General features: G+C 36.0%; 3 protein-coding genes across 5 annotated transcripts; all 3 read right to left on the bottom strand.

Moving 5' to 3' along the window:
• Positions 1 to 1,040: 1,040 nt before the first annotated feature.
• On the bottom strand, positions 1,041 to 3,789 carry LOC102630396 (2-methyl-6-phytyl-1,4-hydroquinone methyltransferase, chloroplastic-like). Its single transcript, XM_006489416.4, has 3 exons — positions 2,898 to 3,789; positions 2,191 to 2,497; positions 1,041 to 1,456 (listed from the first exon to the last, which is right to left on the bottom strand). The coding sequence occupies exons 1-3, from the start codon at positions 3,455 to 3,457 to the stop codon at positions 1,301 to 1,303; spliced, it is 1,023 nt and encodes a 340-aa protein (XP_006489479.2). The 5' UTR covers positions 3,458 to 3,789; the 3' UTR covers positions 1,041 to 1,300.
• A 409-nt stretch (positions 3,790 to 4,198) lies between these two features.
• Positions 4,199 to 7,563, bottom strand: LOC102630703 (uncharacterized). Of its 3 annotated transcripts, none has more exons than XM_015533663.3 (4): positions 6,883 to 7,563; positions 5,810 to 6,474; positions 5,322 to 5,512; positions 4,199 to 4,871 (listed from the first exon to the last, which is right to left on the bottom strand). In XM_015533663.3, the coding sequence occupies exons 1-4, from the start codon at positions 7,460 to 7,462 to the stop codon at positions 4,448 to 4,450; spliced, it is 1,860 nt and encodes a 619-aa protein (XP_015389149.2). In that variant the 5' UTR covers positions 7,463 to 7,563; the 3' UTR covers positions 4,199 to 4,447. The 3 variants fall into 3 exon arrangements, with proteins under 3 accessions (XP_015389149.2, XP_015389150.2, XP_006489480.2); XM_015533664.3 differs by having other exon boundaries at positions 5,810 to 6,438; XM_006489417.4 differs by having other exon boundaries at positions 5,810 to 6,483; positions 6,883 to 7,561.
• A 6,866-nt stretch (positions 7,564 to 14,429) lies between these two features.
• LOC107178418 (proline-rich receptor-like protein kinase PERK2) lies at positions 14,430 to 14,864 on the bottom strand. Its single transcript, XM_015533609.2, has one exon. The coding sequence runs from the start codon at positions 14,862 to 14,864 to the stop codon at positions 14,430 to 14,432; it is 435 nt and encodes a 144-aa protein (XP_015389095.2).
• Positions 14,865 to 19,795: the final 4,931 nt, after the last annotated feature.

Raw genomic sequence — 19,795 nt, 5'->3', positions numbered from 1 at the left:
TTTCTATGTATTTGAACTGCCCACTTGAGTAACTTATCTGAGTAATCGGTGAACAGGAGTTCCCTCCCTCCCAGAAATTCAAAAAGTTTCTGTAAGAGCAATAGAACAAAGCACAAAGGAAGGAACCTTGGTATTTGGTTATTTCTGTGATTGAATTATAGAATGGCACGGGGTTGAGGTGATTCTGATTCTAATAGGCATCATTCTGATGATTGAATTTACTCCAAGAAATCACCTGGAAGTTGTTACAGAAGCAACTTAAGAGACAGAAATCTTCCAATCTCTTCTCTCTCTGATCGTGCTTGCATGTCAGAAATTTTTTTCATCCTCGTAAGATACACTGGCTCTCTTGAATTCTTGTTTTAATCTCTCTGTAGCAGGGGTACTAGTAGGAGCACTTCACGAAGCTCATTTTCTTTGTCTGTCTCTATAATGATGGCAAACAGAGGTCCAGATGTAAACCAAATGATTGATCTAACCTCAGTAAGGCATTGCAAAAACAACTTGGTCCTTGTTTAGATGATGATACATAGCGTGTTGAGGAAGAAGGACGATCTTAGACTTGTTTCTTCAAAAGCAACTGCCATTCTGAAGAAAAGAAAATAAAAAAGCAGCGCAATCTAATTGGTTAAACTGCTTTAGAATCATAAAATCAGGGCTATTGATGGAACAAGTAGTTTTCAGATGCTTATTGATTATAAAGGCCAGTCGTGTGATTAGAAACCAATGTGCTTACCATTGCTTATGCAGATTTTTGAGCAAAATAAAGCGAATCACTGTTTCCTCCATCCCGGCCATGAGCCTAGTTTGCAGGCTAGAGATAATGCACTTAAATCTGCTATATAATAAAGCTACTCTCTCTTAGTGTTCAACTAATCATTTATTGTCTTTGGGATTATTGTTTTATACAATCTGCAAGTCCTCAGGAAACTGTGATTTCTACCTTTACTTACGGTCCAAATAATGAGAAATGCATTTGCATATTCTTATCAAATGAATGTGGCACAAAAGCGGTAAATATTTCACCCACTGCACCAGAATAAAGAAATTTGGATCATTGTTTGCACAGAGCCAGTTAAATATAAGTTGTTAAAATTTACAGACGCAATGGTGTTGTACTTAAGAGTCACAGATCAAGGCACTTAAAATTAGAAATATTCCACCACAGAAGCCGTCCAGCTGAACGGGTGAGATGTGTCATCTGACTTGCTCCAAAAAGAAGGATGTTGAGCAACAAAAACGGAAAGGCACATGAATCAGCTTTATTATCTGCAGCAGCCACTCAAAATATTTCTATATTTCATATAGGCTGACCCTTTGGAACAATTTGATCTTTGAGCCACATGTAGATGGGAACCAGCACAAAGTAAGTTGCTGCAATGGCACCAAGTATAAACCGCAAGGCAAACACAAAAGGATTCACGGGCTTCTGTACATCCTCTGCCTTTGGACCAAGCTGCATCAAGAAACATCATAAATTTCATAAGAGAAATCAAACCATGCAAAGTAAACCACAACGATATTTGTTTTGTTCTTGCAGGAAAAACTGAACTAGTCCAAATAATACATAGTGGCAACAACTAAAGCTTGATAACTACAAGGTCCTAGCTTATACATACTTCAAGCAAAGAAGAGTTGTTCAACCAGCTCCACAAAGAAGCCAGCTGTCACATTGATCTCTAAGATGGACCTTAAAGATTGAATTTCTTGGGATACAAATTCCAGGAAATAGAGACGTCAACTTTATCAAAAAGAAAACCCATCCATTTTGATAGTCAACGCCAAAAAAAGTGACTCAACTTCTCTAAAATTCAGCAAGATTCTGAGACAAAGATGCAGCAATAAGAGCTAAAATGTCTCGCCACATCCTAAACTCTACTCTATAAAATTAACACAAGAGACACAGAAGATTGGCACTGCTAAAGCAAGGACAAGAAGCTCTGAAATAATCTTATATTGAGAACAGCAAAAGGAGGGTGGTGAAGAGATAGAGAATAATAAATTGTATCCCCCTTCCCAATTGTATAATATTCTTCCTTGTGCTATTCATAAAACTCAAAAAACTATCAAGTTCTTGATTGCCAGGATTCTATAAGTATTTATTAGTCATGCAAAAGATATCAACAGCTACAGCAACTACTCAAACAAAATCATGTTTTCTACATGTGAAGCTCAAAGGAAACTTGTTACCTGCAGGGGAGAGTCTCCGGATAAAGGCTTTACACCCGTCACAGAGCAACCCATGATCAAGCCATGCCGACGGACTCCTCGGTACCATTTTGGGCCAATCCTTTTCAGTTTAACATCTTTAAAACCAGCTTTCTGAAACCATTCAATATACTCTTCCTCCTTTGGAAAAAGCATCCACACATCCGCAAAAAATCGAGATAGCCAGAAGGTTGGGTACACAGGGCCTATAACACAAGCTTTCCCTCCAATTTTCAGCACCCTGTATGCTTCTTTGATGCCACGCTGTGGGTCCGGCCAGTACTCAATACTGAAGAACCGTATCAAAGTATCATGCAAGAGAGACAGAAAATACACCATAACCTCAAAATTGACAATAACCATTTTATGGAGAAAAAGGGTTCTACCATTTAAATTACATGGGAAAACAAAAAAAATACACCATGCTTTAGAGTTAAAAGCCTCTACAATTTGAGTCACCCCATATGGCCATACACTTCTTCATTCAAAATGACCTCTTTTTGAATTCTCTTAATCTAAAGTCATATTCCAACATCCAAGTTTATTCCAATCATTTGGCTAAAAAGCCATGTAATTTCCTCTAAACTGCAATTGCAATATCATCTTATTCATAAATGAATCAGAATCCTTAAAAAGTAAAAGTAGAAGTTAAAAAAAAAGAAGGAAAAAAAAAAGAAAAGAAGTGGTACCTCCCAGCAGACACATATCGATCTGCATAATCAGTAGGGAAGGGAAGATCCTCGGCGTCGCCTTCAATTATGGTGCATTCCTTCAAGGGCTCCTTCTGCTTAGCCTTGGCGAGCTGGTGAGGTGACTGATCAAGAATTGTAACATTCTTAGCATCCACATGCTTAACAATACCAAGAGTTGTAAACCCAGTCCCACCGCCAACATCAACCACTCTCATATTCCTATCAAAAAGATCAGCAGGCTCTAACGCCTCATCCCTCATATCCTCAGTCCAGTGACCAGGGTTTATAACATGATCATACACTATTGATAAAAACCTGTAGAACCAAAATGCTTCTTTTTTGTGCTGTATAAACCTAGGCTGTGAAGCAGGCCTTGAAGATGATAAACTACATCTGGGTGTGAAAAATTTAGCATTTTGGTCGCTGGTGAAAGACACTAAGCCTTTCTTTGTAAAAGACTTGAGATGGAGATTTGAACCCACAAAGCCTAACCCAGTTGGGGATATTCCACTCATTAGACGAAGGCTATCAACTCCACTCAGCATTGAAGAAGCCATGATTGGAGAAGAGAAAGATTAAGTGGTGACTTTTAAGTGAAATCTACCGGTTGTATATGAGCAGCGAATATATCTTCAATGCGACTTACATGTAGTTGTAGATGACAAAGATTGAATTTTTCCTCCACAAATTGCTAGATATGTTAGTGAATCATACGGGCATTTTTGACATTGGAGAATAGAGATGAAGAAATGGAAGAGATTACGCCATGAGAGGGACAGAAGCAATGTACGAAGTGAAGAATTTGCTGTTCTCGGAGCCTTGGGCGTTAGAAGATTTAGGCACCGCAATCCACACGTGGCGCCGATTGACGATTGCTTGATGACACCGACTACACCCAACTATGTTACTGTTTAGACCCCCCCAGCTTACTGGCTTGATCGGATAACATTTGTAGAATACCCCAGTAATATTTTTTATGTTATCAATCAAATATAGATGTTATAATCTAATATTTAAATTATTAGTTAAATAAAAAAATAACTAAATATCAAAATTATTAATTTAAATTAATAATAACAAAATTGTAATATGTTTTATAATTTTCCTAAAATTTATTTAAAATTGTTTTGGACTCAATATGTCTCCAAGATTCCCATGGCATAAAAGAGTGTGGTTAAGTTACATTAATTACATCTAACCCAAGAGTTGCACCTAACAACTTAAGGCATGTACTCAATCAAACAACACTTCACTTATTAGATGTAACTCATGGGTTGCTGTAAGTTAGATACATGAGATTCAAACTCATAACTTTGCACCAAACATAGATTTAAACTGTATTAACACATATAGGTACATCGTAGGAATAAAGAATTCTGAAATGCTATTGCATTTTATATATTGACAAAGACAATGTCGAGGAAAAGGAACAACTAGAACCGCATAATCTATCACTAGTTTCTTCGTATGGAACTATTACTATGCGCTATATCTTCCTTTTACCAGCAAAGGAACGTACAAAAGGCAGAACAACAGAAGTGTGAATATTACGGTTCTTGGAGCTCAGATCTTTTGTCCTGGATTTCAAATGGTTCTTCTTGGAACTCAGATGGCTTTCGAACTTCACGGAGCTGAACTGAGTTGTCAAAGCAGTGATAAAATCCAAAATGTGGGAATCTCTCATACCAAGTCTCTTGCTGCTCATGAGTATCCCAGAGCTCCCCACTGCTACTCTTCCCATACTTGTGAACCCATCCAGATCCGTTGTGACGCTCACCCCAAGTGCGATTCCAGCGCTCTCCATACTTGCCTGCCCACCAGGTCTCCCCCTGTTTTACTCCGTGACTATTTGGATCAAAATTTTCATCCCATTTATCACCCCACTTTGACCAACCATCACCTTCACAACGCTCAGCCCATTTGTCAGTGTACTTCATGCTGCCACCATGTCCATCGTATTTTTCACCCCACCTGTCATATGTATAATGAAGCATGAAGAAACATATTAGATATATAAAACAAAATAGCACCCTTTGACAAGGCCATTATATCCGGAAATTACAGTCAGTCAGAAATATCAGAATGAAGCAGTCAATTAAAGATTTAACAGTATTTTAAATTGGGCAAATTTATAACTCATTACTGGAAGAACCAGCCAGTAGTGAAGATAACATGAGAAATGACTAATGCCCATTGGAAATGTAAACTGCAGCAACAGCCACCTTTACATGTAATACTTGAAAAATCAAACTCTAAAAGACACTACCATAGCCAGACACTTTGAAAACTATCTAATGTAAACAGCTGACTCGTGTAATCTATCTAATGTAAGAAAAAGATAATGTACAAAAGATGCCAAAGCAGGATTGTTATTATAACCAATTAAGTATACAGAATTTGAGTAGAAATGAGCTTTGGTACCTTTCATGCCAAACATGGGCATGGCCAGCATCAAGCTGTGTGTTTGGATCAATGCTGCACCACTTGTGTGCCCACTTCTCTGCTTTTCCTGATGCATCATAATGTTCCCACCACTTCTCTTGCCATTCATCACCATTTCCGTTTTTCCCCCACTTGTCAGCAGTTTTCTCAAGATGCACAAGCCCTTGATTCTGCATCAACCAAAAGAAAACTTGCACTTTAGTTTCTTCAAATATATTTGCTAGATTCGTATAAGAATTTATGAGCATTTAATCATCTTGTACTTTTTCAGCACCCTTGTTTTTGCATTAGGTCATTAGGAAAAAAAAAAAAAATTCTGGGTCTAAAAATTTTCAAATATTTTAGAAATTCTCAAATTGCATGCAAAAAGAGCCATTTATGTTAAGTTCAGTGTTTCTTTATCCTCGGACTGTAAACTTCAGTTAAGCCAGATGTTTCTTGCAGTTTAACCTATAAAACCTTCTTACCTGCCACATTGATTCTGTCCAGAACTCACGCCAAACATTTCCAGTTGCATCGCGTCCTGATTTCTCTGAGCCAAGTTCCTTGTGACCAAGCTCATCAGCAGCCTCCCAAAACTTCTCTTGCCACTCAAGAGCTTCGTCCGCACTAACACCTCTGGTCATTGTCCACCTGCATACAACACCATCAGGTCTCTGCTCAATTCCTGTCTCCTTCCACCACCTTGAACCGTCAGGATTAATTCCCCGAGTTGCTAATTCATCAACTTTGTCAAGAGCATGAGCTGCTTCTGCTGCATGTGCCGAGAACAAAGCACCAAGGTCACGTTCCTCTTCCAAGGAAGGAGTCGCCAGATTGGTCTCAGAAGCTTCTTCTTTTTCAACCCCAAGCAGTGACTGAAAAGGGGGAAGAAGAGGGTCGGGTTTGGGTTCTGAAAGTTTACTCTCAAATGGAATTGGAAGAATGTCCACGGATCGTGCTTTCTCCACAACTGGGTTAACTGGAGTTGGATACACAGAAGATTTTTCAGCCATCTGCAAGTCTCTAACATCACGCATATCTCTGTCATCGTCTTCAGGAGGTGACCAGGACCAAAAATCCGGACCTGGTGCTGGTGTTCTATTTCCAGGAGTTCCTGAACGAGGCACAAAGATTCCTGCACTTAGTGCTCCTGATGAATCTGAAGATCATTAAAAAGAATTCTGTGAAGGAATAGGAAACATGCTGTAAACTACTTTACCTAGATCTTAACCAAAAGCAACAAATTGGTATCCAATATTCCAACCATAGGCAAGAGCCACTTTGATAAATCATTGATTATATGTATGTACCCCAGATCTTGCAGTAATATTAATCATTTTTTTCTTTAAAAAGAAAAAAAAATCTTTTCACCTTTTTTTTCTGCCAACCAAGAACTCAAACCTATAACATCGACAATATCAACAGTAAACACTTGTTTTTTGATGAAACAGAACATATCACTTGATAATCCAAAGAACATCAATATCTACACATCTAAATAATTCGTTTTAACAAATTTAAAATTCAAATTCACAAAGACAAAAGTTTTGAACTTTACCTCTTTCTGGAACCTCAGCTGTTCCATTACTCTCACTGTTCTTCACAAATGGTGAGATCTCAGCTGCTCCACTGCTCTCACTATTCTTCTTCACGAACCGTGAGACCTCGGCTGTTCCACTACTCTCACCATTCTTAACAACAGAACCATTCTTCTCTTCAAGAATTGCACGCGCCGCCGCTATCGCCGCTGCGGCACGGTCAATCACCTGCAATCGCTGAATGCGGTCACGCTCCTCCTTGGAAACATCTAGAATCTTGCTGAACTCCTCGCTCTTCTTCTCCAATTGTTCCGTAAGATCACGGCCGCCGCCACCCTCATTACCGTCAACGTCGCCGGATTGGGCCAAGCTGCCGGCGATCTTTTGGAACTCGATTTCCTTTCTATCGCGATCAACCGCCTTCTGCCACATGTCCAAGTACGACCCGCCTCCTTCGCTATTCGAAACCCCAACTTTAGCTCCGGTTCTTCTGCTCCAAAAATTGATTTGCTGGGGTGTCGTCCTTCTTGTGGTGAAAATGAGCGGTAGATTGGCTCGATGCCCGGTGGCGCGTGGGTAATGGCTAAGTTGAGAAGCCATTTTGAGAGGGACGAGAGTGGAATGAGTGAGTGAATAAGCAATAGAAGAATGGGCGGTGTATTTGTGGTTTTCAAAAACTTGTCTCGAAGTAAGCGCGTGAGGAGTGAAGTATACTCTTGATTTGACGAAATTTTCCTTTTATTTATTTATTTTTGTTTTTTGTTTCTTTTCTTTTCTTTTCTTTTCTTTTCTTTTTCGTTTCCGAAAATGGAATTTGATTTTGATATTTTGATTTGACCAGTGCCGTGAATGTAAAGGAAAGCCGATGATGCCCTGAAATCGCCCCACGTGTTGTTAACTGTTTTACCTGCTTTTTAAAGTTTGATTTTTTGTTGATTGGGATCTGCGTACATCATAGAGAGAAAAAGGTATGCAAATGGGTTTGTTGACACGTGGCGACTTCGAGGAGTAAAGTACGCTGAGCATCTGAAGGGTACGGTTTCTAAACGAATGAAGGGGAAAGGTATAACTTCAATGGTTAAAAAAGGAAATAAAGTCAATATTTATTTTCGCTTAATTGAAAAATAAACACTTAACAAAATTTAGTATGGTAAAAAAGAGAGCACATATGACATACTCTCTTTTTCCATTTTTTTTTTTTTTCCATCACAATTACACAGCAACCATGCTAATTTGAGTATTTGACCTTACACTGCGAAAAATAAAATTATATATAATTATTGAATAAAAATATCAATTTAAATAAATCTTAACCATATAAATATCGTTGCAAGAATCTGTGATTTTACTGCAGTGGAGTGTGGAGAGACACATACAACCCAAGTACTGAAATGTTGTCCAAGCTAAAATAAAGGTAACCACAATTAAATGTTCAATTTTTCTTTTTAAATTATATTACACTCTACTAATTATCATGAATAGATGTTAACTTCCACGATACACACCCACATAGATCTTCAAATAATCTTCTTACTTTTTCTTATTTTAATTTACGAACTAGAATCTTTCTTAATTTTTTCTTCTCACCAAATGTCTAAAATCTAGTAAAAAAATTGAGTTAATTACAAATAAAATGAAATAAATTGACTTACTTGTCAATATTAAAATTTAAGAGTTAAGACTTTATTCTGACCATTCATCTTAGTAAGAGAAACTAAGAGGGAAAAAAAAAATAAAAAAGTTATTTACTCCGAATTCTGGCCCGAAAGTCAAAACGCACTGTTTGGTTTGGTTTCATTTGCTTTCCATTTTCCCTTACCAAATTAAACGGTGCGTTTTGACTTCGTAACGTAAATTCGGGTCCAGAGTTCGGGGTAAATAGCAGCACACACACAAAAAAAAAAAAGCAAGAAAAAGAAAGAAAGAGAAGAACCAATTTTCAGCCGTACAACCAAAATTTTGGAGGTGTCCGCTAACGTCCTTGTCCTTATTTCTATTTATTTCTATTCCGTTCATTGTTCCATCAGGATCTATTATTGATGGTCTCTGTCTATCTGGTAAATAGAAATAGACCATTATTAATTCCAGATGTCCGCAGAATCAGAAGCATCTGGTAAGCCAAGGACCAATTAACCAAAGCCCCAGCTTCGGCAATAGTAAAATCACCTAAAACAAGTTTACAATATTACGCTACAATGATGTATTTCTATTGCTGACACTTAATTACCTTGTTGTTTTATTTCTAATTAATAGTTGTAGTTGTAGTTGTAATTGGAATTATTATTGTAATTATTATTAAAATTGGGTAATCCATGTATTGGATGGTAAATAAGTAGTTTTATAAATTGTAATGATTGTTATTCAATGCAACTGTTAAGAAATAAACAGTCGCTTATTCTGACTATAATAATTTGGAAGCTAACATGATGGACGACGAGTCATTTTACAATAAATTAGGATGACCTGACATCATCCACAAGGATAAGACATGAATGACAGATCGTTTCTATTCAAAATATAAATGACGATACATAAATAATATGCGTCGGTGTATTCTATTTACACATGTCGGTTGTAGTAATGCCTCAGATGACAGATCGTTCCTCCTCTATTTAGGTAGACTACACTTCGGTTTAATACAAAATGATAAATGACTAATCATCTAAAACCTTTGTGCCGATTTAAGTACTTTTAATATTTATTATTATTATTTTTTCTTTGTTACTACTATAATAGATAATAAAATAATAATATTAAGAAAAATAATTAACTAAGTACATTTTAACAATTTCTAGTAGTCAATTTCGATTTTTAGACAAAGTAAGCGTACCAACGAAAATACAGCATTATAGTCATCTAATAATTTAATTTTAACTAAGTTAGAGTTTAATAAATGAACCGCATAACTAATGTTTGGCCCAAAACGCCCATTATTGAAATGTAAAGTGAAAGATTGATCCATTTGGTGCAGTAGAGGCCCAACTCTGCCCAAAAAAAACAATTATATGAGCATGAAAATGCTTGCAAAAGCGTGGGAATTGGCGTGGAATAAAATTCTTCTCTTATATTTTATTATAAACTTTCAATAACCATAGAAATATATACAATATAAAATTTTATATAGCAGATATATGTTAACATTTTAATAGTAAGTTTTTTAGCTTCCCACTCCAGTGACAGCCACAATACTATTATTTATTAGAAACAGTTACATATTTTAAAAATTTATCTTCAAAAACCATCCAAAATGAATATTGTGATCGTGTTGCAAGTGATTTTTTTAGTGGTACACCGATTAGTTTAAGAGTACGTTTGGAATTGAGGTTAGGCAGCTGTAACTTAAAAGTTACAATACTAAAGTGTTTGGTAAATTCTACCGGTTGTAACTTATAAGGTATGTTGATATTATTTTTTACTTGTATAATGAAAAATTTATTATATTTTTAATAATTTTATCAAAATTATTATTTAAAATTTATATTTACTACATATTATTAACTTGTATTTAATAGTTATAGTTGTAGTTTAAAAGATACAACACCTCAATCCCAAACGGGATCTAAATCAATTTTTCATCCTGTAAGAATCTAACAAACACACTCCACTTCTATGGGATTTGAGATACTAAGGGTGGATTCGATATTGCTTTCAAATTCCATTTTCTATTTTCTGAATTCAAAAAATACTAAATATGTTTTCAGTAGATCGTTTTTTAAAATATTTTTGAAAATGTAAAATTCATTCTATACTTTTAATAAAAGAAATAAGAAAACAACATTTTCTTATTTTCCTTGTTTTCTAATACAATATTAAATTTCAAAATGAACAATTTTCTTCCATCACCTTACAAAATAATAATAATATCAAAAACATCATCATCATCATTATTATTTCCAAAAAATCAATTTCCCCCACAATAATCTTTTCTTTTTATATACATTATAATATTTATGTTTCTGTATATTAATTAAATCCAATATGTAGAGTTTATCATTTTTCTTTAAACAAAAAAATTAACGAGATCACCCAATTTATTCTTAAAATTAAAATAATCAAACTGATTAAATAATAAAAATAGTTATTCATTACTTAATTTTAAGTTTATGGAAATTATTCCAACAATAATTCTTTAAAATATTCCTACCGAATGTATTTTACTTTTTTTTTTCATTTTCAAGATTATTTTTGAAAATGATACCGAACACATTTTTAAATTTAAAAAATAAATTTGAAAACAACATTTTCATTCTCATTTTTGTTTCACGAAAACAGCATTTGGAAAACAACATCGAACATGTTATAAGAATCTCACTTCTAAAGGTGGCCAACAGCTGTGCCGTGCCCATTTAGTTTGATATAATTTGGCTCACGTGCTATTGATGGGTCACATGCCGTGTGGTAACCCACCATGTGCCTTGTTGAAATGCACTTGTGCCGTGCCACGTGCTACCCGGCCCGTTGGCCACCTTTACTCACTTCCAACCAGCCCAAAACCAAACCAAATTTTGCGGCATTATGATAAGAAGGGTTAGTATAAAGAGTTGTTAGCATGTAGCTTTGAGAATCAAACACTTTGATTTCTCAAGCTGCTCCAATAGCACTCTTTGTTAATGGAATGTGATTTGCTCTCTCGAATTACCTGAGAAAATCAACATTTTCAAGTGGAGAGCGGTAAAGAATTCGCTTTCAACAGTAAAATACTTATGGAAAAGAAAAGTTTCACAAAATCCAATATGCCCGAGGTGTAAAATGAAGGCTAAAAGCATTACCCCTGCTGTAATGGATTGTAATTCAACTAAACAAATGTGGATGTTGACTCCATTTATGGACGAAGTGCGGTTACTTGTTAATCAAGATTTGCTAAGTACGAATGTATGATACAAGAGATGGCAGGAAGAAGAAGTATAGAGGAGCTGAGATTGATGATTGGGTTATGATGGAGAGCATGGTATGCTAAGAAATATTTTTGTTTTTGCGAATAAAATACAAGATCCCAGAGCTCAGCAGCTAAAGTTGAAGCTTTGGTAGAGGCATGTGCTAGAGTTGAAATGTCCAAAGTAAAATCAACAGTAAGAGCAATACCAAAGAGAAGATCAAGCTAGTTTTCTTTTTTTTCAAGGCTCTTTCAAAATGGATGTAGATGCAGTAGTTAATATTGATAAACATCAAAACGGGCTCGAGGTGGCGATTAGAGATGGTGATGGAAGTGTAATAGTTACAGCAGTTCAGCAAATGGTTTTTTATGGAGTAGTACAATAGAAGCAACAGCAGTTAACTTGGCTTTTTAAGTTGCAAAAGAAGTAGAATTGGTTCCTCTAATTATAGAAACTAATTGTAACGACGTTGTTCATTTTGTTTTTTACAAGAAGAGCAGTAGAACTGAAATCTTTTGGGCCATTATTGATATTCAATATAAGGTGGAAAGAAAAGATAATATGTTCAAAATTCAACATATTTCAAGAGATTGTAATACAATTGACCATGCTCTAGCTAAAATAATTCTAGCTAATGAATGTTTGGAAGGGTTTATTTCCCCATCTAACAATGGCAATGAGTACTACTCACAATAGGTTTGTCGTTACTAAACTCACACTCGCAAAAAATTAATTACCAAACTCATTGACAACCAGCTGTGTGTTTTTAGCTTTTTCAAAAAAAAAAAAAAACACTCACTGTGAATTTTAACAATTACGAATCGAAACCACCTGTAATTCATAGTGGGTTTTGTCGATAATCTGCAATAGTTACAGTAGCAACGATTTATTTCAAATAATTGGATTTGCCTGTAACTCGCAATGGTGGTAGAGCAAGAAATTTATGTTAAATCATAACAACACATCCAGAATTATAATATCACATCCAAAAAACTATATCTATTCAAACATTTCTATAAAGGGTAAAAACTCATTTGGTTCTTATATTTTGAGGTTAGTGCCCATTTAATCCCTATATTTTTAAAAATACCTTAAAATATCATGTCATTAAATTATTGACACCACTACAATTACTTTTGTTATTTTTGGCTTACTTTTACAAAATTACCCTCTTACAACAATGTTTCTTTTTTTTTAACATTAATAAACAAATTAAATCCAATTTAACCCTAAAATAAAATAAAAACAAAAGGAATCTATACTATTTTTTATGGAAGCTCATAATGTCCAAAAAAATATTATTGTAAAAAAAGATAATTACCAATTTTTTTTTGGATATTAATAAAAAATTAATATATTAATTCCTGGCAAAGTGTTTCACAAAAATTAGTAAATATTCTTTTTATTTCTATTTTATTTTTTGGATTAAATTAGTAATTTAATTTTAGATAAAAATTTATTTAGTCCCTCTATTTTGATATCAATGTCTGTTTAGTACCTATATTTTTAAAAGTATCTCAAAATATCCTTGTCATTAAAAATACAAAGACTAAATAGACACTAACCTCAAAATATGGGAACTAAATGACCTTTTACCTATCTCGAAAAATATACTTTTAATATTGCATACAAATATGCAATTATCCCTGCACTAAAATTATGCTTATGCTTGAACTTTTAATTAGATTAATAGCCAAATTTAGGTAGATTTTAACCAAAACCAACAAATCCAAATCACCAATTTCAACTAATATACCTATCTTTTCATTAATAAATACACAAATGTCTTTAATAATATATGCCTATATAGTTTGAAGAGAATAACATAAATCAAACTAACGATATTAATTATGTAATTTTATAATTAAATATATTTATAATTAAGAAGATTAAATTAGGTCTTGGACAACAAATGACCTTCAATAACTTAATTTATATATTTTCATAATTAAATATTTTTAATGTAATTTTAATAATTATAAATTAAAATAAATTACGGATGAATAAATACCCGCATGTTAATACCAAACCCACTATAATTCGCAGCAGATTTAAATTTATAATATCAATCGCAAGCTCCAAGATTACTCGCAGTGGGTGGTTTTTAACACGGAGATGTAGGTAAATGTGTGGGTTTATTGATACCATTACCATCTATATCCCCATCATAATATTATATCTACGGACCACCGCAGGACCTCGTCGAAATGTTGCCAGACCACCGGCGAGGTCACCGATCACCGCCAAACCTCGCTAGAATGTCACCGGATCACCGCCGGACTTCGCTGGTAAATCGCCGGACCTCCGCCGGACTTCCATTGCCGGCTACCAGACCGCCATTATATATATATATATAACTAATATAAATAGGTTAATATTTAAGGTAAAAGATAAATTTGTCTAAAGAAAAAAATTATAATTAATTTCCTTATCAAATTTTATATCAAACCAAACAACAAAATTTAATTTCACTACTTTTCTCCATTTCTTTCTTCTCCGTTCCTCTCCATTCCACTCTTTTCCTCTCCTCCCTTTTCTTCAAACCAAACATGACCTTAGTTGATTTAATGAAAGTAACTCATTCTATTAAAAAAAAAAAGAGTACTACATATTCCGAGAAATTTCAAGATCCTAACGTTAATGTAATTAGAAACTGCAAAAGGAAAAAAAATGCGTTATTAGCTAATAGCCTACTACAATACTGCCGAGTCCAGTGAAACAACAGGACCAAAAGGAGGGCCACCAGGTCGCTGAATATCCGGTGGCACAATCGGTGACGGCTCAATATTTGGAGGGGTAGAAGGCGGCGGCAAGATATCCGGAGACGGGTCAGGTGGCTGTGTATCAGGCTGTGGCGGCGAAGGATTGTTAGGCGGAAGCGGGATATCGATTTGTGGATCAGGGATAACAGTGATTTCGGGAGGAATAGTGGGGTCTATTTCTATCTCAGGAATCTTTGGAATTTCTGTTGGAATAGGATCAGGTTCATAGTTTGGAGTCTCAGACGGAAATTCCTGTGGAGTTTCGCCTGGAAACTCTGCCGGGCCAGCCGTTTCTTCCTTGGCAAGAAACTTGTATCCTGAAAGATGTGTTTGTTTTTTCCCGTTTTCCAGGCTCATCAGGTTCATTTTTTTATGTGGGGATGTGGCAGCTGAGGAAAAGGAAAGAATGATTAATGGAGGTCTGGTTAGGGTTTTCTATATCGGACGCAATGGAATTGCTTTTCCGATCATGATATTTGATGAAATCGTGGACATTTTGGTCAGGAAATACTCCTTTAACGTATTTGGATTACATATATAATGGTGAAACTGACGCAGGGGTTTGAACTTGATCATGGGATTGTGACACGTGGGTACACTTGGCAGATGGGCGTGACACCTGCATGCCCCGAACAGTCATGATGTTTATATATTCCGCCATCAATTATCCAAAGTTTTACATTCATGGTACATTTTGAGGGGTATCTTTTTGTTTATAGAGACTGCGGGTTCGAGTAATTTGGAGCTCTATTAAACTGCTGTATTAATCAATACAATTCATTAAATAATTAGCGAGAGAACCCCTTTAGGAACCGCGCCAATGGTAGCAATTAGTAAGAATCGTTATTCAAATATTATGGACGATGTCTCTCTATGTATAAGTGATATTGAGATTTATATAATATGACAAAAAATGACATAATCGCCAATTCATTCATTCAAGTACGGATACAATCTTGTTCCAGCAAAAATAACATTAAACGAAGATTATGATTTAGTAAAGACAGCATCTTAATTGATCAATATATTTTTTTATTAAATTAAAAAAAACACGCACACTATAACTCAAACTAAACTCAAGACCTAAGTTATGATAATGCTGCTCACGAACCAGTAATAAAATTAGGCCTAGATCTTTAATTAAATAAAATATATATATAGTAGGTGTTAATAAAGAAAGTAATGCATTAAACTAGCAAAACTGCAAAAGCATTCTAACGACGCCAAAAGAGCCGGGTGTCAATGATCACTAGGTTTCTGACTAATTAAACATTTGGTGGCACTGGGCCGGGGGACGCCGTCCAGGCGAATAGTCTGGCGGCAGCACCTTATGCGGAGGAGTCTGAGGAGGCACCTCATCCGGGTTCTTTGGCGACGGTTTATGTGGAGGCTTCAATGGAATGTCAGGAATTGGTGGTGGGGGCAATGGCGGCCCTGGAAAATCAGGACCACGGCCAAGGTCAGGTCCTAGTGGTGGAGGATTAGGAATAGTAGTAGTAATACTCGTCGTCGTCGTAGCCAATTGATCAAGCGGCGTAAGATCCTTTTCCAGCGTAGGCTTATGAATCTCAAGCTTCCCTAGTGATTCACAAAGTTGATACTCTGGTTGCAGGACACATCGGCGGTGAGCCTCAGTCCACCGAAAACAGAACTCATTGTTGTGCGCGGAATGCGGAATCAAGCGCACCAAATAATTACAGAAAAATAAAGGACACAATAATTTATGTGGTTCGGTAATTAAACCTACATCCACGGAGGCAAGAAAGAATAATTGTTTTTTTAACAATTAATAGAGTACAATATTTGAGTAACGAATCTCACTTCTCAGAAACCCAAATATACCCAGTACTCTCACACTCTACAGGAAAGATAAATTCCCCAGACACACTTCTCTCAAAAGCTTAGAAACTTATAAGCTTAACAATTTTGGGATGATTTCAAATAAATGAAATCCTTAGCTATTTATAGGAGAAATGAATTGCTATGCAAAAAATAAAATAATTAAAATTTTTTTTAATTATTATTATTTTCCAAATCCATCCCCTTTGTCCATTCTTTTTTTTTCAGCTTGAAAAATCTCTACAATTGTTGGTGTACCAAATCGTGCTACCAACCTTGAAATTGGCAAGCTCTTCTTTGACTTTTCAACAATTCTCCACCTTGGCGAAGATTTGTTCAAATCTGAGCCGACTACCAACGAACCATCATCCCCAAAGTGGCTGCATCTCAATGACTGCCTACGTACCCAAAATTTGAGATCAAGCCAACCGTAGTTCAAAATTCCCGAAGGACATATCTTAACACAATCGAAGGATTTGAATTAATTTCAAGCAATGTTGAAACTTAACTCCAGAAACTAACTTCGTCAACATATCTGATAGATTATCTTTGGTATCGATCTTTCTCAACAACACAATACCGCTCTCGATAATCTCTCTCACATAATGATATTTCACATCTATGTGCTTCGTCCGAGCGTGATATATTTGATTCTTCGCAAGGAATATCGCACTTTGATTATCACAGAAGACCGCAATGTTCTCCTGGATTACTCCCAAATCACCTAACAAGCCTTTCAACCAGATAGCTTTTTTTACAGCTTCAGTTTCTGCCATATACTCTGCTTCCGTAGTGGACAGAGCAATTGTCGATTGTAGAATCGACCTCCAGCTAACCGGACCTCCACCCAATGTGAATACGTAGTCCGTTGTTGATCTTCGCTTGTCAAGGTCTCCAGCAAAATCAGAATCACAATACCCAACACATTGTTGACCACAATCCCCAACACATTGTTGACCACAATCATTCTTGAACAATAACCCAACATCAACTGTCCCATACAGATATCGGAGAATCCACTTTACCGCAAGCCATTGATTTTTACCCGGATTGTGCATGTATCTACTAACCATGCTCATTGCTTAAGATATATTGGGTCTTGTGCATACCATAGCATATATAAGACTACCCACAACACTAGCATATGGAACACGAGCCATGTAATCGCGCTCCTCTTGAGATCTAGGACATGAAGAAGAGCTTAATTTGAAATGAGGAGTTAGAGGTGTATATACCGGTTTAGTTTTGTCATTCATACCGAATCTTTCTAGCACTTTTTTCAAATAAGACTTTTGAGTCAACCATACGCTCTCATTCTTCTTGTCTCTACGAATCTCCATTCCAAGTATTCTCTGTGCATCACTTAAGTCTTTCATCTCGAACTCAGAAGCCAGCTACTTCTTTAATCTTTCGATCTCATCTCTATTCTTCGAAGCTATAAGTATATCATCGACATAGAGTAACAAATATATGAAAACTCCATCTGGTAGTCTTCTAAAGTAAACACAATGATCGTGTTCACTTCTGGTGAATTTCTGACCTTGTATAAATTGATCAAATCTTTTGTACCACTGCCTTGGCGATTGCTTCAGTCCGTACAAAGATTTAATCAACCTACACACATGATTCTCCTTTCCAGCAACTCTGAAACCATAAGGCTGAATCATATAGATTTCCTCCTCCAAATCTCTATGTAAGAACGCCGTCTTAACATCCAATTGAGCCAACTCTAACTCATATTATGTAATTAAGGCAAGTATGATACGAATGGAAGTATGTTTTACAATTGGAGAGAAAACTTCACTATAGTCAATACCTTCCTTTTGAGCAAAACATTTTGCCACGAGCCTTGCCTTGTATCGAGGAGTTGTTTGATTTGGAGATCCTTGCTTTTTAGTGTAGATCCATTTATTACCAATAGCCCTTTTTCCCTTTGGTAACTTTACAAGTTCCAAAGTCTGGTTTTGATGGAGAGATTTTATCTCTTCCTCCATGGCTAACTTCCACTGATCACTTTCACTGCTGCGTAATGCTTCATCGAAAGTGTTGGGGATGTCATCATCAATAACTGGAAGTGCATAGGCTATCACCATATCTTTAGTAAGCCATCTGAGTTTCTTTGTCTCTCTTATTGGCCTCCTTGTTGCTATAAAATCATCATTATCTACATCATCAATTGTTTCTTTATTTTGTGGGACATCAGAAAAAACAACATCTTCTTCAACTCTAGGTGTCACCTCCATAGTTGAACTCTTCTTTGATGTAGAACTAACTGGTACATATGGAGTTGCATCAAACTCCACCCGCTGCAATACCTCTTTGGTCTTGTTCTCCACCTGCTGAGAACTTGAAGCTTTCATCATTGAAGCTTCATCAAATGTGACATCTTTGCTACACACAAACTTTTTGTCTTCGAGATCCCAAAGCTTGAAGCCCTTTACTCCACCTTTGAATCCCACAAAGATAGCTTTTCTAGCACGAGGATCCAGTTTACCATCTTTGATATGATAATAAGCTGGACACCTGAATACACGAAGGGAATCATAGTCTTGTGCATACTTTTCAGACCACATTTCCATAGGAGTTTTACCTCCAATTGCAGCAGAAGGCAACCGGTTTACTAAGTGACTTGCGTAGCTCACAGCTTCAGCCTAAAACTTTTTATCTAAACCAGCATTAGATAACATACACCGTACCTTCTCCAGTAAAGTACGATTCACACGCTCAGCCATACTGTTCTGTTGCGGAGTATGTCTCACCGTGAAATGTCTTTTAATACCCTCATTCTGGCATACTTGCAAGAATGGATCAGAAGTATATTCACCCCCATTATCAGATCGTAATACTTTGATCTTTCTACCAGTTTGAGTCTTCACTAATTTCTTCTATTTCATGAAAATCTCTAGAACCTCATCCTTTGCTCGCATGGTGTACACCCACACACGTCTAGAGAAATCATCAATAAATGTAACAAAATAATGGCTTCCACCAATTGATGCAGTCTTGGTTGGTCCCCATACATCACTATGAACATATTCAAGGATCTCACGAGTATAGTGATTAGCTGTACCAAACTTGACCCTTGTTTTCTTGCCTACTACACAATGCTCACAGAAATTTAATTTACAGGTTTTAGTACCTTTTAAGAGTCCATGTCTTATCAGAGTTTGCAAAGACTTCTCTCCAGCATGTCCCAGTCATACATGCCATAGCTTGGTGGTGTCACTGTGCGCCTCAACAACATTTGCTTTATCAGTTGTACCTCCCTTCAAATAGTATAGATAGTGACGCCGAACTCCTTGCAGAATCACGATAGCCCCATGTGTAAATTTCATTGTGCCATCTTCAATGGTAATCTTGTAGCCTTTAGCTTCCAAAGCACCCACAAAAATTAGATTTTCTTTAAAGCTGGAACAAATCTAACCTCTTTGAGCTCTCTAACCATTCCATCAAACATT

Source organism: Citrus sinensis, chromosome 1, assembly GCF_022201045.2.
Source record: "Citrus sinensis cultivar Valencia sweet orange chromosome 1, DVS_A1.0, whole genome shotgun sequence".
In the NCBI taxonomy this organism is placed as follows: domain Eukaryota; kingdom Viridiplantae; phylum Streptophyta; class Magnoliopsida; order Sapindales; family Rutaceae; genus Citrus; species Citrus sinensis.
The sequence above is the reverse complement of the archived record's forward strand: the minus strand, read 5'-3'. Positions and strand labels throughout refer to the sequence as shown.

Coding starts and splice junctions, on each gene's coding strand:
- LOC102630703 (XM_006489417.4), bottom strand. CDS start 7,462: ATGGCTTCTCAACTTAGCCATTACCCACGCGCCACCGGGCATCGAGCC. Junction 6,484..6,882: donor AGCTGAGGTTCCAGAAAGAG/GTAAAGTTCAAA, acceptor AATGATCTTCAG/ATTCATCAGGAGCACTAAGT. Junction 5,513..5,809: donor GGACAGAATCAATGTGGCAG/GTAAGAAGGTTT, acceptor TGGTTGATGCAG/AATCAAGGGCTTGTGCATCT.
- LOC102630396 (XM_006489416.4), bottom strand. CDS start 3,457: ATGGCTTCTTCAATGCTGAGTGGAGTTGATAGCCTTCGTCTAATGAGT. Junction 2,498..2,897: donor CGATATGTGTCTGCTGGGAG/GTACCACTTCTT, acceptor ACGGTTCTTCAG/TATTGAGTACTGGCCGGACC. Junction 1,457..2,190: donor CCGGAGACTCTCCCCTGCAG/GTAACAAGTTTC, acceptor TTCTTGATGCAG/CTTGGTCCAAAGGCAGAGGA.
- LOC107178418 (XM_015533609.2), bottom strand. CDS start 14,864: ATGAACCTGATGAGCCTGGAAAACGGGAAAAAACAAACACATCTTTCA.